At 40.6% G+C, this 24,502-nt stretch overlaps 2 protein-coding genes across 2 annotated transcripts; both read left to right on the top strand.

Annotated features, from left to right (window-relative positions):
• The first annotated feature begins 1,357 nt into the window (after positions 1–1,357).
• On the top strand, positions 1,358–6,364 carry grk1a (G protein-coupled receptor kinase 1 a). The gene is made up of 7 exons (XM_030090974.1): positions 1,358–2,059; positions 2,469–2,596; positions 2,742–2,899; positions 3,466–3,549; positions 5,127–5,251; positions 5,741–5,942; positions 6,072–6,364. The coding sequence occupies exons 1-7, from the start codon at positions 1,358–1,360 to the stop codon at positions 6,362–6,364; spliced, it is 1,692 nt and encodes a 563-aa protein (XP_029946834.1).
• Positions 6,365–8,261: 1,897 nt separating this feature from the next.
• Positions 8,262–22,944, top strand: tmem255b (transmembrane protein 255B). Its single transcript, XM_030092825.1, has 9 exons — positions 8,262–8,337; positions 8,984–9,126; positions 9,205–9,267; positions 17,855–17,944; positions 18,725–18,805; positions 19,320–19,405; positions 20,496–20,655; positions 21,223–21,372; positions 22,703–22,944. Exons 1-9 carry the CDS (start codon positions 8,262–8,264, stop codon positions 22,934–22,936), a joined length of 1,083 nt encoding a protein of 360 aa, XP_029948685.1. The 3' UTR covers positions 22,937–22,944.
• Positions 22,945–24,502: the final 1,558 nt, after the last annotated feature.

Below are 24,502 nucleotides of genomic sequence, written 5' to 3'. Positions count from 1 at the left end.
TTTTAAACATTTTGAGGAAATAAGTCAGCTGAACTTGTTGTTGTTTATATAAACATGAAAAAAATTTGACTTAATTTAAAGGAACGTTTAAAAAAAGTTTAAATGACTGCTATAAATCACTTGTAATATGCAGAACAGAATGATTTCCACTCATCAGGATGTTAAGTTTTGCACTGTTGCACACTGTAACCTTGTGAATAAAGATAAACGAATACCACTAATTCCATATTTAGTGCTACGTTCTCCATATTCTGGAGTTTTGCTGAATGTTTCATTTTTGCCGGAAGTTATTTTATCTGACGTTCCCCTCATAAATGTCCTTTTGTCAGACTTACAGACAAAACAGCCAAAGTCTTCAGAACGCTGCCCACTCGTCCTCTTCCCCTTCAGGGTGGCCATGATCAAATCTCACAGTAGATCTTTTTGTTTTCTTTGCTAAACTTTCAACAATGACATTTTTCTTTGTCTTCTCCCTCCCTGGAGGTTTTAAGGCTCTTTCAGCTTTTGTGTTATAATGTTTCACAGTCCCGTCTCTCATCGCTGCTTATTGAGCCGAGATCCTTACACAATACATGGGGTGAGTGTTCGACACGAAATGTGTATTTTTCAGAAAAGTGGCATGTGTGACTGGTATTATAATTTATAACATAACAGGTTATTTGATCTATAAAATATAAATTCCTGAAGCTCTATTTGCAGGTAAACAACCTCATAAATCTCTTTGATTGGTCCAGATTTAGATGTTGGAATGGTGAGATGCTTTTTTTTGACTAAAGTAAATATAAGAATTTAAACGGGAAAAGAATGAATACTGTAGTCTCTGTCTCTCTCTCTCTCTCTCTCTCTCTCTCTCTCTCTCTCTCTCTCTCTCTCTCTCTCTCTCTCTCTCTCTCTCTCTCTCTCTCTCTCTCTCTCTCTCTCTCTCTCTCTCTCTCTCTCTCTCTCAGCTCCACCAGCTTCACAGCATTCCTGTCATTACCAGCCCACTACCCTACACGTGTGCCATATTTATCCCTCTTCACTCGCTCCTCGCCTCTCTCCTTTTTCTGCCTCCCCATCATGTTCCTGTAGTCTTTGTGTCACCCGACGTCTCCTGCAGCGGGCACATGGGTCCGCACAGGATAAGGCATTACAGGCTGGATAAACCCTTCTGTGCAAAGGTGATGAGTCAGGCAGATCTGCAGAAGAGAGAGGAGAGTGGCTCAGGAGAGTCTCTGAGCTCCCAGTGACTGCCCGCAGTGAGCAAGACGCTCGGATTCACCACACAACCTGCTTTGGACCTCCGGAAGAAGAGGAAATCCCCAACGTCTCTCAAGTGTTGGCCTGAACCTGTGCTTCTCTGTGACAGACCTCAGTGATGGATATTGGTGGTCTGACAACAGTAGTGGCCAATTCTGCCTACATCTCAGCCCGAGGGAGCTTCGATGGCACCGCCAACCTGGCGTCCAATCGAGACAAGAAGTACCACGCGCGCCTGAAGCTGCCCCACATCACAGTGTGTGAGGGTCTGAGGGAGACTTTAGACCTCGGCTTCCAGACGATGTGCGTGGACCAGCCCATCGGCAAACGTCTTTTCCAAGAGTTCTTAGACTCCGTCAATGAGTATAAAGGTCCTTGTCGCCTGTGGAAGGACATCGAGGAGTACAACATGGCCGAGGATGAAGACAGAGTCAAAAAAGCAAACAAGATCTTGTCCAGGTACATGGAGCCTGACGCCAAGTATTACTGCCCGTTTCTGCCAGAGAACGGAATCACAAAGGTTAAAGAGAAACACCAAGAAGCAGGAGATGAGCTCTTCAACGAGACCATGGAAAACGTGATGGACTTTCTGAAGGAAGTACCCTATACTTTTTTCTTAGAAAGTATGTATCTGAAGAGGTTCCTGCAGTGGAAATGGCTGGAGATGCAGCCCATGGGAGAGGACTGGTTCCTGGATTTCCGTGTTTTGGGTAAAGGAGGTTTTGGGGAGGTGTCCGCCTGCCAGATGAAGGCCACCGGCAAACTGTACGCCTGCAAAAAGCTCAACAAGAAGAGGCTGAAGAAGAGAAAAGGAAATGAGGTACAGAGTCTGAGTGACTGAAATCAAGATAGCTTCCTGTTCTGCAGGCCTTTTTCAGAAAAAAGGTTAATAAATGAAGCCTTGGAGACAATATTAGGCACTTTTGGCTTAAACAGCATTAGAACATTTTGATCTTCTTATGAGCTGACATCTTAGACCCTCAAAGTATTGCAAAAAATGATCCAGTTTTCATTTGTTAATATGCTTCAAACAGAAGTATTTGTAGTACTTACTGAGGGTTTTTCTTTTGTTGTTGCTCAGTATACAATGCAGGTTTTGATAAATCCCAATTCAACAAAGTGAGATTCGTCAACGCAGCCTGAATAATGATAACTGAGTCGACGAGTGATGTCTGGAGCAGTGGCTTGACGGTGGCCCATGTGTGACGTCCTGTGTCTCCTGTGTGTAGGGTGCCATGGTGGAGAAAAGGATCCTGGCTCGAGTCCACAGCCGGTTCATTGTGTCTTTGGCTTATGCCTTCCAGTCGAAAACAGAGCTATGCCTGGTCATGACCATCATGAATGGAGGAGACCTGAGGTTAGGCCACTTGCAAATGACTCATGTTTCATTGACTACTGTATCAAATGTCTCATAACTAATCATGAGCAGGTTGTGTTGAATCGCATTGCTTTGTTTGATACACTCTGTCTTTGTGTGTGACTGATTTCTCTGATTCTCATAGGTACCACATCTATAACGTGGACGAGAACAACCCGGGTTTTGACGAGCCGCGGGCCTGCTACTATGCTGCTCAGATCATCCAGGGCCTGGAGCACCTGCATCAGAAGAGGATCATCTACCGAGACCTCAAACCGGAGAACGTGCTGTTGGACAATCAGGGTCAGACACACAGAAGCACAAGGACAAACATGTATTCTTGAAGAACTGCAGAACAGAGCTTACTTTTGGTGACTTGTGCCTCTAGTCATAGTCTGAACTGATATATCAGCAGGGATTTATGAGCAACATTTTACCATTTTATGATAAATATCTGATTAAATACTGGAGAGCGGGCCAACAGTCCATCATATGATATGCCTGGTTTGAGCCCAGACTTTATTTTCTGTTCTCTGGGTACAGCTGTTTCTTCCACAGTCCAAAAACGGCTCTGACCTCCCAAGTTAACCAAAGCGACATAGAAGATTAATGGATCTGACTAACATTTCTTAAAAGTCAAAATCTGACAAAGTTTGACCATGTCTTGAGTTTTATTTTCTTGTGAATTCTGAACAGACACACTGAATTAACACTGAAATAAAGAAATGTCTCAGGTGCTTCACACACAACATTAGACTTGTCACAGTGCTGCAGGCTAATGGCTGTGAGAAACGTGTGTGTGCAGGTCAGCCTTCATACCTGAGACGCGTCCAGCTCTTCACACCACCTCTGCTTTTTTGTTCTTACAGGGAACGTTCGTATCTCTGACCTTGGCCTGGCCGTGGAGCTGGCTGACGATCAGTTTAAGATCAAAGGCTATGCAGGAACTCCAGGTACAGAAAAAAAAAAACAGCAGGGACAATCATATAACTTACAAGTGTTGATATTACAACAGGATCTGTGAGGACAAATCCACCACCTCTTCCGGGTGTTGTTCATTTTATTATGCTGCAGTGTGTTTGCTTTGCAGTTAACTCGTAATCGCTGGATTACAAATACCAACTATTACCAGAATTATTACTGTTTTTAAGAGATGATTATGACGTTAACATTCATTATATTGTCATGTCAACATTTAAAAACATGCACAGAGGCTACAAAAGGAAACAAACCAAAATCCTAAACGACTGCATCAAACCTTTTCCTTGTTCAAATGTAACCTGTTTTATCACGAAACGTCTGGTCAAAGAATAATGTGTTCCCTTCATCAGTAACCTCAGGTCCTAACTTTTTCTTGATCGATGAGTGTCCTGAAGCTCTGCTGTACATAATAAACAACATTTATCTGTTTTTCTCATTTCAGAAACTACATTCCTGACAGTTGTTGACCACAAATTCAGTTTTTTTAATCATCTACTTGGTTCGATAGATATAATAATAAAGTTACTTTTATGGTTTAAGATATGCAAGCTATTTCATCAAAACAGTTTTAGATATCATCTTAACACAAAATGTCAAGAGGCTGAAGTGTTTGTATGCCAGTCAGAAGGTAACAATGTGGACGAACTGCTGTCAGGCTGTGCAGCAAGAGGAACTTACTGTATTTGTTGTGATTATTGCTGATTTGTTGGTTTTATGAATGAAAGAGCCACAAATGGTAGGAGAAAGGAGGTCTGCAAACTCACACGTTTTGGTGTCATAAAGTTCTAGTTTTCGCTTCCAAACCAGTACAATCAAAAAGTAAAAAGAAAAAAAAAACACTTCTAGTCAGCTTCTGACCCTGAGAGGTAGATGAAAGTGTTTCAAGTTGGAAATGCTTAAAATGTGTCAAAAAAAGCTGTAAATGGCAAATCACTTACTTTGTTACTTGCATATTTTATCAACTTTAGAATAACAGAATAGCAAAAGCTAAGTGTCTGCTTTAAGACCAGTGTACTGCATTACCCACTTTATGCCTTCTTCTGCTCAAAATAACATTTTAAAGACTTAAATATTGACTCTCGTTATGGAAATGTTTTTTTTTATTTAAAATTAAATTTAATTTAACAAGTTTAAGTATGAAGCCTTTGTTTGTTCTCACATTAAAATTTATTAACACACATTTAATTCTACTGATATAAATCACCTGGTAGAAACCTACAGTTTGGATACAGGTTTCAAAAAATACACTCTTCCAAAGATAGATTGAAGAAAAAAAAAACACTTTTGCTCAATAAGTAAATGTAAGGAGGAATTCGGGGGGAAAAAAGCAGTCAGTGGTTTCATCTGGTAAATTTAAGGTATTTGCTGCAGTGTTTTTCTGTTCATTCAACATTTTGAACAAATACAAAGGAGCCGGTTCAGATTTGGCCTTGAAGGTAAATCGGAAAGTCTGAGCTCTGAAAGCACAGCAGCAGATCGTAAGTGGCTCATTTGTTGTTTAATTCAGATGCTGGTTTCATCTGGTCCTCCTCTCTTCTGTCACTTGCAGGTTTCATGGCTCCAGAACTCCTGAAAGGAGAGGAGTACGACTACTCGGTGGATTATTTCACTCTGGGCGTCACTCTGTATGAGTTTATAGCTGCCCGGGGGCCTTTCAGGACCCGGGGAGAGAAGGTAAGATAATACAATAGTACATATGTAAGAGTTTCTGAGACAGAGACAGGGCCCACTTGGTGGCCATGGCCATAAAGCGACATAGGCGAACCACAAAGAGACACAAAATAAACACAAAGATGATAAAAATAAGTAAATAGAAACATGTTGTATCTTGTGAGGAGGGTTTGGTGGGCTCAGTGTGTGCTGCTGGAAATATGTCCATAGAGGAAGCAGAATGTCTCTCCTGCAGTTTGTATAAGCGCAATAGCTCCAGCTGGTGGCCAAAAGTTAATTTAAGGCCTCGCTCACCTGTTGGATCCTTCCACATAATACAACATGCCATTTATGCACTCAAATGAATATGATTTGTTAAGAATTCAGTCTGTTCTGCTGTCTGATGGCAACATGAGCCTGATTTAGCTTGCTGAACAATCCTGCAGGTTAATAACAGAATCAAGCTGTGCAGGTCTACACTTGTGCATTTCAGAGACTGTATTTGTGCTTCAGGTGGAGAATAAGGTGGTGAAGAAGCGGATCTTGAATGATCCAGTGATTTATCCGGAGAAGTTCAGTGAGAACGCTCGCTCCATCTGTGAGGCTCTGCTGTGCAAAGAGGTGGACCGGAGGCTGGGCTTCAGGGACGGCTCGTGCGATGAGATGAGGGCCCATCCGTTCTTCAGCGAGATCAACTGGAGGAAGCTGAACGCAGGTCAGGCCGCTGCTGGGAGTCAGTCAGAGATCAGTATGATCTTCTCATCATGTGATAAACCAAAAGCAGAAAAGGAAAAGACAGGATGAGAAAGGTCAAAGCGCACCCTGCTGTGTTTTGTCCCCTCAGGAATCCTGACGCCCCCCTTCGTCCCGGACTCCAAGACGGTCTACGCCAAGGACCTGGACAACGTGGGGGCTTTTTCCACGGTTAAAGGGGTTCAGCTGGAGGACAAGGACCTGACTTTTTTTGACGAGTTCGCCTCGGGGAACATCTCCATCCCCTGGCAGGAGGAGATGATAGAGACGGGGATCTATGGGGAGCTGACGGTGTGGGGCCCCGCCGGCACTCTGCCCAACGACCTGCGGCGGGAGTCCATCCTGGAGCAGCCTCCCAAGTCCTCCACCTGCATCCTGTCTTAAAGCTGCTGCTGTCGCTGGATCACCTTTTTTTTTTTTTTTTTTTTTTTACATGAACTGTGATTTCTGAAGCACTTTTCTCATGAATTTTCACCTCAGTTGAGTGACTTTGGTGTTTTATTTCTAATCATCAGTGCATCTTCACAAGATATTCACAGAATTATCCCACTTTTTGTTCCACAGTTGTTTTTGCTGTATTTAACAGTTTTCTCACATGTAATGCATTGAAACCTTTTATCTGTAAAGTCGCTTAATAAATTTATCTTCATATCTTTCCTCTATCATGCATAATAGACTTTTTTTTTTACATGAATATGATGAAAATCATCTGAATTGAACATTAAACAGCTAAATGTTGGTTCACAAAAGACTCACTTCAATGCTCATTTTCTGTTTCTTCACCACTTGCTCCATTTTTTTTTATTATTTATAGTTTTATTATTTCCACACATTGTGTCAAAGCATAGTTAACATGTGTTGTTGAGATGTTTATCTATTCAAATACACGTTTTGCCAATAATATCAGTTTTGCGCTTATTTACTAATCAGTTTGAGGCAGTAACGCATGTTAGCGGAGTGATTTGTACTGAAGATCAAACAGGTCACCATTAAATAATCATGATTGTATTCGTGGAACTACAAACATTGGGTTTACTTTCTAATGAAATAGAGAGATTATAAGAAGTTATTGTTTTGGGATGAGTTAGTGACTCCTCCACATAGTTTGGTGACCAAAGACATACAAATAAACCAAAGTAAAATTAAGACTTTTCTCAATGAAATCTGTCATTACTGAAGGAAGAAAAATGCTGCATTATACGAAAGCACAGCCTGCATCCAGGGGCAATGAATCACTGTAACCATTCATTAGTAAATACTTTTTGAATCATGAAAAGCTGCATGTTTAGTTTTCACAGAATAATCTCTTTTAGGTGACAAAAAGTAGAATGAAAAAAAAAGAAAAGAAAAAAATTGCTAAGGTTTACAACTGCTAATTTTCTCAAAGAAATGATTAATGCTGATGAATGAAAATATCTCAGATAACAACTCTCAACAAAATTACATAAAAAATATTTCAAATCTGCATTCTCCAATATTACTCTTATTGTCATTTCTTTTATATTAATGTTGCACAATTTGACCAATGAAATTTCATTTAATGTTGATGAATTGACTCTTAAGTCCAAACTTCTCACATTTTTCCTAACAGACCTCAGAAATCTTGAAAGTATTTTACTTTTAATACTGTAATTTAACAATAATGAATATAACAACGACAATAAATCACAAGATACTCACTGTGATACACAAACACAAAATAGATGGACAGATAGACAGATAGACAGATCCTGAAGTGGTGTATTTTTTGCATTGACCAGTAGAGGGCACTGTAATCTCACGTTCACATTAATTAACATTGCTCCGTCACAACCTGCCTGGATTCAACAAAGCTCAATAAAAACTCAACATGGACAATTTATCCTTTTAAATATTTAATAACTATAATTTTATAATATTGGGTATTTGTTGCAGTTGAAGAAAAAAAACAAAAACATTGAAAATAATAAGGTAAGTTAAATAATTTCAGAACAAAGGATACTGATTGGGTTCGCTCTCTCTCTCTCTCTCTCTCTCTCTCTCTCTCTCTCTCTCTCTCTCTCTCTCTCTCTCAGGTTTAAAGTAAAGTTGGATCGTCCTGAGCCCTCAGACTGTCTGTGCTTTGGGGTTATATTTTTCTGTACTTTTTCCCTCTTTCGTTCAATCAATTTTTGGATTATACGGAATGTGCAGGTTGAAGGATGAGGACGAATCTGCTCTAAACTGACGGGAAATTTAAGAAGCCTTCATTAAAGTCCTGGAGCGCCTCTACTCTATTTCTGTCCCTCCAGCCTGAGCCAACATGCAGCAGCCAGAGAGCCAGCAGCCCACCCTGCAGCCCACCCAGCAGACCGCCACGGAGATCGTGGACGCTTCTGGTACTTTATATTAACCAGTTTTTTCTTAAATTTGTGTGTATTTGGAGTTTACTCATGCAGATGTAGGATCCAAAGCATATGGTCCAATCCTGTCGTGGACATGCAAAACGAATATTTTATTTTATATCCCTAAAGATAACATTTCAAGCTTGTCCACTTCTACTGCAAACGTTATTATTTGCAATTATTTGACATCAATCAGTCAGTTTGTTTGTCATGGATTTAAAATAGTCTCTGTAGTAACATTTTCTGGAAAAAGTAAGAATGTGTCATCAAATACTTGAACATTAAAAGTTAATGTTTCCACTGCATAATAAAAGTACTTGTATTCCTTTGACACTTTTTGGGGAAAATTATATATGTACAGTGTGTATATGTATGTATATATATATATATATATATATATATATATATATATATATATATATATATATATATATATATATATATATATATATATATATATACACACACACACACACACACACTACCAATATACAAACTATTTGGATGAAAAAATCCAGTGTTTTCTCAGGCATTATTGATGTGAAATGTTCATTTCTGGATTATATGTGTTACAATTTGGTTTATCCAGTGAGAATAACAGGAAAAGAAAAGGCTGAATATGTCCATGATTCCTCTGCAGTCCAGTACCAGCGGCGGAGGAAAACGGCTCTGTGGGTGACTGTGTCTCTGCTGGCACTGGCTCTCCTGGTGTTCGCCATCGGTCTGATCTCGGCCACTCGCACTGACAACGTGCCCGTAGCTGGATATTATCCCGGCATCACTGTGAGTGACCACAGCAGACTGAAGATCACAAGCACTGTCTTTGTCGAATCCTTAATATGCTTTTTTTTCTGCCTTCAGCTGAGTTTTGGGGCATTTCTGGGCATTGTCGGCATCCACCTGGTGGAAAACCGAAGGCCCATGGTGAGTTCATATCACCGATTGTTGTGTGGGAAAAACCTGCTGAAAGCAAAACTTTGAGCAGGATGACTTGATGTGAGATATTTATTCACATAGATTAACTTGTCTTACGCTTATCTTTTTTTTAAATTCATCAGATCTGTGCGGTGATAAAATAAATAGGAATACTAGAACATCAAACACATTTCTGCTCCCCAAAATGAAAGTCTTCCCATTCAGAATAACTAAATAATCTGAAATACTACTGAACTGCTCATAACAATCACATTTTTAGTCATAATAACCTTAAAATAGATGTTTGTATACTTGTTTCTTTAAATGAAATTGTGAAAATACAGGAGAAAATGACATTATTCACAGTTATATCCCTTTGTTATCTGTCATCATTGAGATAAACTTGGTGTTGCTTCTTCAGTTGTTGATAATAGAAAGTGTTGACATGGAAAAACATGAAAGATCTATTACATTAAACTTATAAAGTTCACTTGATGTAGTATTTTTACATCGACTGCCCACAAGTCAAACATTTTGACTAAGTTTCTATCACTTCATGAGTCAAAATGTGATCATTTTATAGTTTCGTTTTATTGTCATAAATGAAGCTGCAGATGTTTTGTCCTTCAGTTATGTTTAGTTGCATGTAGAGCCACTCGATAAACTTGTCAGTTGATTCAATAGAAAAGTAGTAGAAGACAGTTACAGCTGAAATGAATCTGACTTATAAAACCTGTCCTGGGTTTAGTGAAGTGTCATTAGACAAGGTTTGTACTTGTCACAAACAGAAAAAAACATTTGTCTATGGTTGAAGCTTCAGATGTGCAGTTTCAGATTCCAGTCTGCTGTTTGTTTCCTGTCAAGGTCACTCGTTCTTGTTATTCATCCTCTAAAAACGAATCCCTGTTCCTGGAAAGCTGGAACATATATAAATATACGCACACCATAAATTAAAGGATTATGTTACAGACTTTACAAATTCACTAAACTGTTTTACAGGAAATTGTTCCGCTATGAGCAAGAAGCAAATCTGATTACTTGATGGTGGCGTCATGTGTTCCTGGTCCTTGCGCCCGGGTCAGGATGCGTGACTGGATTTGTGGTTGAGGGAAGTGAACGTTCGTCTCTGGACTTCAATGACAGGAACAGGAATCGTGTTAGTATTGGTCACTCGCCGACAGGCTGCTTTATTTCGGACTGGGACACAAATATAATAGCATTAAAGAGCCTCTCTGTGTAACTGGGTTCAGAAATGATCACGTTAACAACTCCAGAGAGGAGGCACTTACAGGTGGGCTGAAGACCTGTGTGTACAGATTTTACTGCCCACAATTCCAGCATTAAAAAAAAAAAAATCAAAAAATTCAAAACAATTAGAATCAATACAAATTGTGCACATGGAAGAATGGTAGAATAGGAATATCAGGCCTGGTGCCAGGGGCCGAAAAGGTCAGAGGACCTAACTCAAAATTATCACAGACGGATATGAAATCAAAAAAAAAACCAAAAAAAAAAAACAGAACACATGCATAATGATTGCAGACAGATGCTAAATGAATGGTTGCAGTACTGAAACTAAGAGCCGATGCAAAGTGGCCAAAAATGGCAAAACTAGAGAGAGTCTTTAAAGGAAACACAAAGAGATAAAAAAAAAAACATGAAGAAAGAGGTGTAGCATGATGGCAGAAACAAAATCTCAACAAGGAAAGGCAACATAAAGATACCTTCACAAAAACTGAAAGAGAATATGAACAAAAACTCACAGAGTGTTTGTGTTTCTCCCCAGAATTGTGTTTAATTTGTTGCATGTTGTTTTAATTTTTCACCACAATGACTTCAAATTAGGAACTGAAAGTGTGAGAAAGCCTCCCAGTTAAAATGACCTCCAGTCAGTCTGAGCTGATCTCAAACAGTTTGTCAGGAAAGGCTCCTTCAGCGCTGCTCCGGAGCCGCCGGCCACCAGAAACTGCTCCGCCATTTAAGTCGTGTGGTCAGTATCACGTTCACATGACATGAAACCGCCCAACATAAGACCGAAGAGAACACCGGTGACACAGAAACCTCAGCAGATCACATCAGAGCCCCTGTTCACCTGTTCTCAATCTGTCTCTATCGTCTTTTGAATCTGGAGTGTTTCATAGGGGCACTATACCTATAAATTAGAAAAACACTGTGTTATTGTTCAGTGTAAATGTAATCAAATATCAAAAATTAGTAAAACGTTTGATGGACTTGTTTTCTATTTGTCACTTTAACCTAACATCCAGTGAAATCCCACGCCAAAGAGAAGCATCTCAGGATATTTTAAAGGGAAAAGCATTATACCGATCAAAGTCGCCCATATTTCATCACTTCACATCTCCAAAGTGGATTCCTGTAAAAGACTGGGCACAATTGAGAACCAAGAAGGAACAAAGCAGCTCTGTTGATGGCTATAGCATTACAATTTAATCATGTATGAAATGGGCGGCATCAATGTTTGAAAGAAACAGGAAGAATTACAGAAGTATACATATTTGTCTCATGCTAGCTGTTGCCAAAGCTGTCCGTCCCTGGGAGAGGGCTCCCTCCATACTGTGGTTCTCCCCAAGATTTCTTCTTTTCCCACTGGGTTTTGGAGTTTTTTCTTGCCGGATGTGAGGGTCTAAGGCGGTGGTTGCTTCGTTTTGTCTCGTTACTGTGAATTTGACATATTAACATTATGCTTATTCACTGTTTTTATTTTTACCAACCAATGTAACATCTTGAAGCCCTCTGAGGCAACTGTTGTTGTGATACTGGGCTATACAAAAATAAATTGATTGATTGATGATTGATTGATATACACAAAATAAGCTCTTGTCTAATGAAGAGAGAAAACAGTTATATGTAAAGCATGTCACTTTTACAGTGCTACAGTGCTAACGTCTATTTCTGGAAAGATGTGTGAGACATCTGCTTTTCTGTGAACATTTCCTCTGTTAAAATATTGTCAAGTATGATCATAATGATGAAGTTAATTTAAAATTAAAAACAGGTCAACAGTCCATCACAATACAAATACACAGAACATCCTAACCTGCGGGCAACTGAGAGTCCCACTGAAGTGCTTTTTTAATTTTTTTTTTACTGTGGGAGGTAACCACACTATGAAAGCTCTGGGATGCAGAGGGAGAACATGCAAACTCTGCACTGAAAGGCTCCCAATCCTAAAACAGCACTGGAAGAGAAATGAAAGTTAGAGTGTTCTTTTGTTCTTGCAGGTTCTATGACGCCAGACATATATAAGTACACATGAAAAATGTCAGTGTGTTCCAGATAGACGCTCCCTGTCCCTGTCGACATTATCACGCTACCCGAGTTTCTCTGTGTGTTTGTGTCAGTTGTGAATTTTTCATGCGGCGTCCAGGGTGTCGTGTGCCCGGTCGCCTCACACAGCCTTATTTTACTCCGCCTCGTCTAATCCGGTCTTCAGGGACGTCCGTCCTGTCACGGCATCTGTGAGGCTCTAACTGCACAACAGGCTCGACAGTTTTCCCAAAACTGCAGTCTTTCCTATTCAAATATGTGTTCGACATTAAACGCGCGAACGCAGGGAATAAACACGGCTCCCTCGCTGCCTCTCCGGCATCGCTCCCTCGCCGGTTCTTTAAACTTTAATGGCGTGATCGCTGCCACACGAACGGAGGTCTACGGTGTCTCTGGCGTGGCTCGATGTTCGCTCTCGCACAGGTGTCTTCTTCCCCTCCTCGTTCGGTAACCTGAGATACGGCCGGCACAGCGATGCCGCTCATTAAAGAACAACTAGCCGAACCACAATACAGCGGACACCCGAGACCTCTGGAGGTTGTTTAGCTTCCTGGATCGGCCGACCCTTTGTGGTCCTGTGACCTCCCATAAAACAGCAGACGGAGGGTTTGATGCCATTTGAGAAGTGAGAAGTTTATCAGCTGCTGCCAGACTGTCAGATTTCCTCTTTAAGGTGAATTCAAATCGAGGAAAAATTTATTTCTAGAGCAGTTTTTCCTCATTGGAAAAGTTCCCAAGACAGGCATAGCAAAAGCATACAGAACTTACAGCATGCCATAGTTAATAAATGTAATTCGGTAGAAATTAGAATATTCAGTAGAAGGAAACAAAGTAGTAATGCAGACCTCAAATACAATTTTGTGAGGTGTTTCTGATATATCTACCAAAATCAGTCACTTCTCCCAGCCAGTTCAATGTTGCAATACCATTTCTCACCACATGATGGTGTATTGAGTCACTGAAAGAAGCAACAGCAGGAGGAACGCAGCAGTTAAGAATGGAGGAATCTCTCGACTTCTAGAAGAACATTTTGAATGAACCATTTGTGTGAAGAAGAGTTCAGTTCATTTCTTGCTCCAGTTCTCTTAAAAATAATCGCTTCAAGTCAGTGATCGTCCAACGACCAAGTGTTCAAACGCTGTGATCCTTTTTGTGAATGTTTTAGAAAGTAGACGTCTCTTTGGTCATTGACATTTGTTGATGAGAGCGGTACAAATCTTCATAACTCCATTTACCGCCGCGTTTCACCCAATATTTTAAAAGGAGAGCGAAGCATGAAATTGTGTCTGTAAAAGACGAAAGAGAATCTTTCTTTCCGTCGGCTCTCACCTGCCGCCCCGATAACGGGCTTCGCCGCTCTGCAGGACTTCTTTATGACAGAATGCTCCAGGTCGCCCGAGTCCTCCACTCCGGTCGCTGCCCGCCCGTATCTCACCCGCCGTCGTCCTCGTGGTCACCTTGCAGCTCGGACACGGTGAACCTTTAAAGGTCCATATTTTACCCAGGGTGCCACTGGACCATCGCCTCTAATTAGCGGTGTGTCCAGCGGTGGTCATGATCGGACGCCGGGCCACTGAACATGAGAAGAAGACCTTGCAGCGGTCAGCGACTTTAGTTATGTAAGCTGATAGCTATCTCTACCGAGGCAGTAAAAATCCTCTTTGTGTCTTTATCTCTTTTGTCACTAATGTCTTTCTATCCCTAAAATTTGCACCGTGCATTTCTTTTCTCTTTATTGGAGTTTCTCTCCTTTAATCAGTCGTATTCAGATCCTCTGAAGAAAAAAAGCATGAAAACGATACTGAAAAGGACTCAATTATGACAAAGACTTTAAAAAAAGATTGAACTCATAATAAGTATCCTCATATAATTTGTGCAAATACGACCATAAAACAATTGTATTCAGTCAAACAAATATTTACTTGATTTATGTGCCACTTAAAAGTTGGAGTTAATGATTTTCCTTGTTAACATCATCAAGAAATTGAATTAAAAATCATCCAGTGAAAGATGAACTGTATTGGCTGCTTGCACTTGAACTTTCAAGGTTGAGCTTTTTGGAACAAAATCATATTTTATGAGCAGATTATTGTAATGCCTTTAAAAATGTGTTATGTTAAAAGAAAGATGTAGAAAAATCTTTTTTATAGGTGAAAAAGTCGGAGTATGTCGTCGAAAATACTAAATTTGTATATTTTTGTCATTTTTATGACATATAATTAGATATAATTGAGTAGTAAGACTCAAGACACTTGTTAAAAAGCAAATACAGTTTTATGTACAGTATTTCCGAAAGCTTTTGAATGGTTGTGCGTCCCTGTTCCTGCCCAAAGTTAGCTGCGGTGGTGAATTTGGTGAATTAAAAAAAAAAAAGTGATCGTGAAGTAAAACACCTCATTGGTACAATCATTGTATGCAGTGTTTTAGGGAATGGCTTCTCATTATTTCTCTCTAGCTGATGTCCACTTCTGAGTGTGTGTGTGTGTGTGTGTGTGTGTGTGTGTGTGTGTGTGTGTGTGTGTGTGTGTGTTTAATGTTTTATAGTGTTTGATTTTCCGGTATCATTGGAGGTTTTCGGTGGGGGGGTTTGGGTGGAGCGGATGTTTTATGTGCAGGCAGCTGGTGCTCAGGTAATGTGAAGTAATGCAGTTGTCAGGCTCTATTGTCTCCGCTGGCGGCCTCATCTCCCGCTCACAGCCCATAAAAGCCGAGCCATTTAAGCCGCTAATGAAGTGGAGAGTCTGGACCGGCGGCTGATAAAACCCACCCAGAAAAGGCCCTGGCTCGCTTTTCACTTCACTGACAAAAAAAAAAAAAAAAAAAAAAAGAAAAGAAAAAAAAATTTAAATATTTGTTTGATCTCACGGTTGTCAAACATTAACACTGTGCTTTACATTGCTTTTATTTCTGATTATTTATTTCATTTTCTTGGTGGCCCAGATTTACTTATCATCATTTAAATTTCCTCAGATGCGGTTTCTTCTCAAGCTGGTGCAGCTTTAACTTTGATTTTTGCATTTCATATTGAATTCTACTGTCGGGCAGTGATTTCTTAAAATGCCCTTGAGCCCATGAGGTGTTTTCTAGAACTAAAGCATGATAATTATTAATGCAGTCATTCAAGAACCTAAAGAGCATCAGCACTGAAACAGACATTAATTACTGTAGACAGTGAATCCTCAAAGTCTTGAATTGTAGCTAAAGCGTGACCATTTTGCTTTACTCATCAGTATTGTTTTGTAAATGCACAGAAATGTTTTCTGTGAGTAAAATATGTTGTTTTTTTTATCTTTCCACTGTTAAAAAATCATTTTGTTTGCCTGTTTGTAAACATTATTTCCTGGTTTTGGAAATTGACAGGTCAAACAGAAAATCCACTTAAGGTCTTTGTATAATTTCATGATCTTTCTATTCTCACTCAGTAACTTCTGTCTCGCCAAATGTTGATCACTTTTGTAATATTGTCCCTGGTTTGATTATGGGTTTGGGGGCCGTCGTGGGCCAAGCTTGCATGTTCTCCCTGTGCGTGACTCAGTTCTCTCCTGGTCCGGGTTTCTCCCAAACTTTCAAAAACTCAGAGGTTAACTGGTGACCTGTAGATCTGCGTGTGTGGGAACGCCAGTGTTGTCCTGTGGCGGACCTGCAGCCGGTCCAGGTGTAACTAGAATTTGACTGTATAGAAACTAATAAGTGTCTCCTCTATGTGAGTAAAAAGCTGCGCTGCCTCTTTCCTTTTGGTTTAAGATTTCTATTTTTTATTTTTTTGACAAGATGCTGCCTCCATCTCAAACTCAAGGAAGTGCATGTTTCTGTGCAGGAGGTTTGCTCCTGCAGGGGCGATTAAGACGACAGTAACCGATGCTCAGCGATAAAGTTTATGATCAGACATCTGCGATCGGCCAGCTGGATCTGCGTGTGTGTGTGTGTGTGTTGTCACAAAATGACTCTCATGGATTGCAGTGGAAACCTAAAAGAAGAAAACTGTGTGTGTCACACTATCAACTTGATGCCAAAGTTACAAGTTAGAAGTTATTGATCATCAATCAGAGCTGAAAACAATGTGTGTGTGTGTGTGTGTGTGTGTGTGTGTGTGTGTGTGTGTGTGTGTGTGTGTGTGTGTGTGTGTGTGTGTGTGTGTGTGTGTGCACGTAAGAGTGCGTGCGCAAGTTGGATCGGAGGAATTACATTGACCTCGCTGCAACACAGAGTCCTTTCTCTTTGTCCTGTGTATTGCTTCTCTGTCTGTAAATCAGCCACAGGGCGCCGCTGCATTGGCAGAGTGAGAAGTCGTACATTTCCTTTATTGTCCTGCAGCTCAGAGACGGCAGATGACCAATCAGGACACAATCCAGCTCACACGCCAAGATTACACACAACCGAGCATTTAGGAAAAAGTCTTTAAGAAAATCTTCGCATTTTCAGCATCAAAACTATAGAAATTCCAACATATAGGTAGAAAATAAGTTTTGGTATAAAAATGGAGATCATTGTGAGTTTGTAAGTTTTGTGAATTTTCAACCAAATTAAATAGTTTATTTCACAACTCATAGCGTTGTATATCCATTATTATAGCTTTTAGTTTCAAATGCTTCCATTTTATAATTAACTAATTTTTAGACTATTTTCCTTCATCCTTGCTTCGAGTGACTTCAGCATCATCAGAGTCGCTCCTCCATTGACAGTAATATGACCACTGTGCTCTCAGAGATACTGGTTTCTGAACTTCTGATCACTCTCAGTGATTCTTCTCTCTCATGTCCTCAAGTCACATTTATATTAATCAGACAACACACTTTTTTTTTAATTTGTGTCCTTCACTAGAAGCATTTGGCTCAATGAAGATTTTAGTATTTCTTGACTGTTGTTCACATGTGTTGTATTTCCTTGTACGTTACGGTTTTATCTTAGTTATTGATTATAAACAGGTGATTTTTGGAAGCATGTGAAGCCCATGGCACTGCGTCCATTATTATTTTACTCCACGGTTTTCTAGACAGACCGATGGTTCTTCTTAATGCAGTGAACCCTCTGCAGGCTTCATCCATCCATCTTCTCAGGTCGGATGTGTCCCCTTAAGGGCGTTCACATTTAACTTAACAGGTTTCAAATATTTGATCTTGTTTCCACTAAATTCCACTAAAGTCCTGTTACTATTCTGTTGTCAATGATTGGGTTGTGTTTGTACCACGGTTGCAATTTTTATCTTCTGTTTTCGAGAAATATTTCAAAAGTGTTAAAATAGGCATACTAAAAACAAAAATTTCTCATAACTGAAACTTTTTTTCTCTCTCTCTAACCATTCTTCAAGCTTGTGGCTTCAATCATCGTCATCAGTATCGGAGTTGCAGCGTCTTTCTTCTGCGCCATCGCGGACGGGATCATCGCTTCAGAGTTCATCGTGAGCATCACGTGTTTGAACACTGAACCAAAACAAAAAAAAGTAGTCCAAACTATTTAAGTGTTTAATCAGAGCTCAATCTGATACACATATTTCCAGAGCAGATCTCGTCGCAGAGGTCACCAGACGGGGTGTCGCTACAGAATTGCAGGTGGAGACAGTGGCACAGACATGTTGGCGGATCAGGAGACGTGTGGATGAGACTGACCTGACTGACTGACCTGCAGAGAGCCCAACAAACCTCCAGAGGAACAGCTGATTAGATGTGTCCTTTCTGCAAAAAAAAAAAGCAAAAAAATGAATCAGACACAACAAAAACTCCCCATTCCAGCAAATCCTGTAAATTATGACCGTGAGAATAACGAAAAGCAAAAGGTCGCAGCAGGTGTTTGTTGCTTCCGGACTGGATGTAGAAATGTTTGTTTCCGTAATGAGCCTGATGTTAATATTGATCCGCGTTATCAAACCTCTGCAGATACATATATTTTGTGCCCCGGGGACAATAAAAGTCACATTTATTGCACATTCAAGCTTTGGAAAGTGGAAATGATTTTAGTACCTTTCACATTGCATAAAGTCCAGTGAGGTCTAGTGAGGTGTGTTTTGCGGTCCCGGGCGCAGTCGGCAGTGTTTGAGAAGATAGACGCTGTAAAAACTTCAGAGCTGCTCTGACGCAGTGGAGGAAGAGGAGGAGGAAGAATAACACAAGTTAAACACAATATAGTCAGACAGGATACATGATGGAAGAAAAAGAAAATGCTGTGTTTGTGTCTCTTCCAGGACATAAGGCCCTTAGAGGAGGACATGTGTGATTTCTATGCCAGTGGATCGGGCTACGCATACGACAGCTACTACACCGAGGTGATGATCGCACTCATATCTCCATGCTCTGCAGTGTTGTAGCCCAAACTATAGTTTTAGAGAGAGCATGTTGTGAATATTTTAGATGTTTTAATGCTCCAGCACTGCTGGCTCAAAGTGAACGGACCCTTGTGAAGGTCTGCACAAGTCTGGGAGCAAACCGTTCATTTGAATCAGAGCAGAAGGACAGAAGCTCGCCGAGCAAATTAGATTGACATAAAAAAAAAAAATAAATAAATCAAGAGTGCATTCTGTCTGTTTGGTCAGTGCTGTCAGACAGCTGTGAAACAGCTTTTTGGTGTTTCATCGAAAATTTTGAGAAGTCTGCAGAGCCATCTAGTGGACATATTACATCACTGCAAATCATTTATTTCTCTGAATGGAACAGTTTTCTGGAAATGTTCTCTGTTTCATGAATTTCACTGTCCAAACTCTTTGTCCCACTCCTTATGTTGGTTGTTTTTTATTACGTTTTCACAACTAAATTTACTTTTTCAAAAATCTGATACTGCAGGTGACATGCCGCACGTTTGATAAGGCCTGCAAGCTGAAACTGAGGAGCAACACGTGCTACTGCTGCTACCTGTACAACTGTGAGAGGTGAGACATGAGCAGCGTCTAATCTGATCGCTCTGCAGTGTGAGAACGAGCAGCGTCAGGGCCAAATCCAGCATGCCTAATTATCTATAATACTTTAAAAATGCATGAAACCATGATTAAAGAGATCTATGGAGCACACTTTAAGTATGACTAAAGGTATTGAACTGTTAAAGTGGAAGAGAAAGCTCCATAAAAAGAACATACATCCAAGAGCAAACATATAGTGAGGTTAGAAAACAAGACCTGTAGGAAAATGACTAAAATTGTTTCTGGTAAGAGAGTAATGTTAGTACTTTTAAGATTAAAGAGAGACTTTTGAACATACAAACATAAGACTAGGCAAAGTTATTTACAAATTGCATTTACATGCACGTGTATTCATCTCAGTAATGATGACCTTAATGTTAAACAGATGTTATATCCTCAGCTGATTCAAAGTAAAAAAAATATTCATGTGATTCGCAGCCTTCAGAGTTTCATACCAAAAAAAAAAAAGGAATGAACATAATGAATGAACAGGCACTGTACAGCTGGCTTTGCATCCTTTAAAGCATTAACTTTAATGACTTTTGCGCCATGTTTTAGATTTAGATTTAGATGACTTTTCTTTCAGGCTGCTGTGAATCCAAACTGCTGCTGTTCGGGTGCGAAACGAAGCTGTCCTCAGTATCTGCTGCCAGAAATTGCAATAACAGATGCTGCTGCTGGAAACCTGACGACCGTCACGTGATTGTTAGTTTTCATCAAGCTATTAAAAAGGAGGAAAACTTTCCAAACCGCCTCTCAGTCCTACTCCTTAGTTATGAGCTGAAAACATGGCTGCCCGGAGGGTTTAATGAAGTGACAGAGTGAGTGTAAATGTTGGATGGTGTGAGTGATTCTTTGTTTTTTCCCATATTAGCTGAGTTTAATAAACAAGCTGTCATATTCGGTGGAAAGTGAGAGCTGTGCAGCAGAGTTTCCATAAAACAAACTATAAATAAGACGTTGCAGTCGTTTTAAAGCAGGGAGTACTACGGCCAGACGCAGACGATTCATGTTTTCAGATTCACGACAGCGATGGTTCAACTTGTAAATCTTCCTCCCGCAGCATCGACTACCACACGCAGTACTACGAGTTCACCGGGGTCAGCAGCTGCTGGGACGTGATCCACCTGCACCGCCTGCTGTGGACCTGCGTGGCGCTCAACGTCGTCAACCTCTTCCTCGGCATCATCGCCGCCGCCATCCTCGGGGCGTACAAGGACCTGGTGAGGGGCTCAAAGGAAGGAAAATTTAAAGGCAGATCAACACTTTGATGAAGCAGATGTTCAGGAAACAACAAAGGCTTTTTTTTTTTTTTCTAAATCATACCTGTGGCCTTTTCTGCGCTTTGCCTGCAGGCCGGGCAGAGTGTGGTGACTTTGAACGTAAATGCCCGGACATCTGTTTCAACCTGCGTGTAGCTCAGGATTCTGTGCGACAATACATTGTTTTAACAACAGTTTACGGAATCTCTGTGCCTGCAATAGTAACTACCAAGACGTTTGATTCGTCTCTCAAAGCAGATTTAAACTGAAGCCAGAGACGATTCATCATCTGAATGAATTTGATCGACTGTTTAAATTCCTTCTGTTACTCAGTTTAAAACACTTCGACAGATCCATCCATCTGCTACTGTGCGTTGAAGACATGAAAATCTCTGATATTATTTTATTTTAGTGTGATTTTACAACTGGGCCTCTTCCAGCACATGGAACAGCATCTGCACTTCATTAATTCTTATTTCAGTGAGTTTGGGTTTCACCTGAAACCTGTTATTTTTTTTTCAACTGCAGCAGAAGCCCACTCCTCAGACGGCAACCAGCCCAACTCCTCCTCCACACATCGTGTACAACCCCAGCACCCAGCACATGATCACCTACGCCGGCTTCTGCCCCTCCGGACAGGCTCTGCCCACTTACCCCAACTATCCCATGGCCATGCAGGTACGAGCTCGGCCTCTGAGTGGAAACAGTGCAGGGACACCACAGGCGTATTCTGCATACATGACTGTTGACTCTTCCACATAAGAGCAGTTTTTCATATTTAATAGAAACAGCTGTTTCTGAGATGAGAGGGGGATTTCGTTTGGCAGCCAGATGTTTCACTCCAACATCAAAACCATCGTTCTGGGTCGACTTCGGCTCACTGAGGCGAATTCCTGCACGGCTCTCTTGCTCAAAGATGAAACTGGCTTTGCTGCGGAGTGAAGGTTCTACCTCATTAACACACACAGGTTCACTCTCATTAAAGATGAGATCACTTTATCCTTAAAGGTGTCTTATCTTTAGACCAAAAACATCTGTCGGTCTCACCTCAACACCTTCAACTGGAAGGAGTCTTTAATTTAACAGACACACACAGTTTTATTGGCTCGACTTCAACGGTCTCATTGAGCCCATATTTGGGTCAACAAATCCATAAACATGTGGTGATGAGCACTTCACAGCAAGATCTCCTTGTTGGCGTGATGGCCAGGCTTCTGTGTGGAGTCTGAATGTTCTCATCGATGCTTTATTTGGCAACTGCAGCGTCCCACAATCTAACATGAGCAGGAGATAGTAAGTAATGATTGTGAAATATCAATGGGAATAACTCCAGATGAAGGTGATGGTCTGTTCATAAGACATTCACACACAGTCAATTTTCATAGATTCTCCAATTACTCTTTTCAATTTGCATGTTTTTGGAAGGAAATCCAGAGAAAAAAAATACATGCACAGAAGAAAAAAATGCCAATCTTAATACAGAAAGGCTCTGAACCGGGAGAGAACCGACATCTTCTCGCTGTGATGGGACAGTGCCAAACCCTGCACCGCCGGCGGTCACATTACCTGCAGATAATTCATCAGTCTCGCTCAGCTGGTCCAGATTGAGGCGTCTCGGCTGCTAATGAAAAGCTGAATAAAAACAGTAACATCAGTTCTGGCCTCGCTTGTGTTCGATTTATTTTCTTGACCTTTAGTTGCTCCATTGTCAAGAAAATCTTATTTCCTTTTTTTTTTTTTTTTTTTTTTTTTAATGGTTTTAAATTTTTGCAGCCTTTTTTTTTGTAATTCTTTGTGAAAAGATGATATAAACAGTAGAAATTATGATCAAATCTGTACTTCTTGTTTAGCAATGCCACAAATAGTTGCAGACATTTCTGTGTCTGCTGCACATGTTGAAAATCAACAGCACAGCGCTAATCATCAAGCTGTCAGGAATGACTTCAGGCATTTTAGGAGGGAGTTGACGTCCCGCTGCAAACCGCCGCTCCCTGTCTCCTCTTCACAGCATAACAGCAACTACCAGGCACCTGCTACTCCCCAGATGCTCCCCGAGGGCGGCCCTGCTCCCGCCTCCTGCCCGTCTGACGAGAGCCAGACCCAGCACCCGTCCCAGGGTCCCACCCAGCCGCAGCCCCAGGGAACCGCCCAGGACCCGGGGGGATACATGCTGGGTCCCAACGCTCCCTCCCTCTACGGACCCTACAGCCCCTTCGAGAAGCCTCCGCCCTACGCCTGCTGAACGCACACGGGGGCGGATTGAGAGCGTGCGGTCCTCACCTGTCAGACTGATTGTAGCGCCGGACAGTTCATCTGTTGAGCGAGCTTCACGGCTGATTTCAAAGCTACGTCTCACATGTGTGTCTTAAGGATTTGAACTGGAGACAGACACAGATTTATTGCTATTTAGTGTGAATATATAGACATGAGTAAGTCATTGCTTGTGTGTTCAATAGGGGAAAACACTCATTCACTTGTTGGAAGATCGAAATTCGACTTACTGCCACCTTGTAGCTTCTTTGTGAAATTAGTGGAAAACACTTGAGTTCTGAAAGCTGAAACGCGAATCAGCAAGTTTCCTCGAAAACGTCAAACTTCTTCTCAGCCTACAGCTGGCCTCTGGATGCTGACATTCACCCAAATGAACCAGTGTATTGTGGGACACTTTACGTTTGTTACTGTTGTGTAAAAGTGGACTGCAGGTCTGTTTATCGTCTCGCTGTACTGTCCGCTGTACGAGCAACTCAAAGGGCTTTCTCGAAATGTGGAGAGTAAAGGACGCTCATGTTGCCGTTAATTATGTCCGTGTGAATCTTTTAATGTGCACTTTGCTGTCAGTGTGCTTCATGTATTATTGACGGTGCATGCCGACTGCCGTGGGAGGAGTTTCCACACCTGCTGCTCCCATCAAATACATTATGTATAAATCTATTAACTCTAAATAAAAAATAAATTTAAAAGGATCATGCATTCATACATGTTGAGTAAGGGCTTCACTACAATGTCACATTTTAATGGAAATACTCCGAAATTTCGGGAAAATGTGTTTGTCGGTGAAAAGCTACTCTAAGTTATAAAGTCATAATTGTCTGCTTTCAAAGACACAAGAATATATTTTAAATGTCTATAGTTGAGAAGGTTAACAAGCATATTTTCAATATTAAATATGTAACTTTTCTATGACAAAGAAGTACGAAAAGCACTGTATAACAGACTGTTATCTGGGTTCTTCATGGTATTGTTTTAATGTAAAGTGAGACTGTAATGTTTGAAGAATTCACATCCTCTTGTTTAATTCATAAGCAATAAATCAAGCTTCTGCTCAGCCGACTCCACTCTGCTTCTCCCTCTTCTTGTATAATCATAGCAGCTGTTAGAGGATGATCAATGACTTTTTTATTCATGCTGCTGTTTAATCTTGCTCATTTAAACGAACACATACTGTATGTCCTTTTTATTTTAACACATTATTTCTTCTGGACACGAGAAGCTGATGTTTCACAGAACCACGCAGAGCACATTTGTTTTGAAAATACAGTTTTATTCTATAATGTTCATTTAGCTGCTTTTATTTTTAAATAGTTTTTTTTCACTGTTGAGGGAAGTTAAAACACAAAAGGCAGACTTCTCTCAGCATTGTACACATACTGGCAGTTAAAGTGAAAAAATAAAAACTAATGAGAAGTTCAAAATACAACACATATGAATAAAAAAAAAACTGGTCAAGCTCTATATTCTGGCATTCACTCATCAGAAAACTATGAAGTGATACAATAAAATGGAAAGTAAAATAACACTGGAGCCCTTT

The sequence above is a fragment of the Salarias fasciatus genome, chromosome 1, assembly GCF_902148845.1.
Source record: "Salarias fasciatus chromosome 1, fSalaFa1.1, whole genome shotgun sequence".
Lineage (NCBI taxonomy): Eukaryota > Metazoa > Chordata > Actinopteri > Blenniiformes > Blenniidae > Salarias > Salarias fasciatus.
Note: the sequence above shows the minus strand (reverse complement) of the source record. Positions and strands in the feature narration are given on the sequence as shown.

Coding starts and splice junctions, on each gene's coding strand:
- grk1a (XM_030090974.1), top strand. CDS start 1,358: ATGGATATTGGTGGTCTGACAACAGTAGTGGCCAATTCTGCCTACATC. Junction 2,060..2,468: donor AGAAGAGAAAAGGAAATGAG/GTACAGAGTCTG, acceptor TCCTGTGTGTAG/GGTGCCATGGTGGAGAAAAG. Junction 5,252..5,740: donor TCAGGACCCGGGGAGAGAAG/GTAAGATAATAC, acceptor TTTGTGCTTCAG/GTGGAGAATAAGGTGGTGAA.
- tmem255b (XM_030092825.1), top strand. CDS start 8,262: ATGCAGCAGCCAGAGAGCCAGCAGCCCACCCTGCAGCCCACCCAGCAG. Junction 9,268..17,854: donor TGGAAAACCGAAGGCCCATG/GTGAGTTCATAT, acceptor CCATTCTTCAAG/CTTGTGGCTTCAATCATCGT. Junction 19,406..20,495: donor TACCTGTACAACTGTGAGAG/GTGAGACATGAG, acceptor TTCCTCCCGCAG/CATCGACTACCACACGCAGT.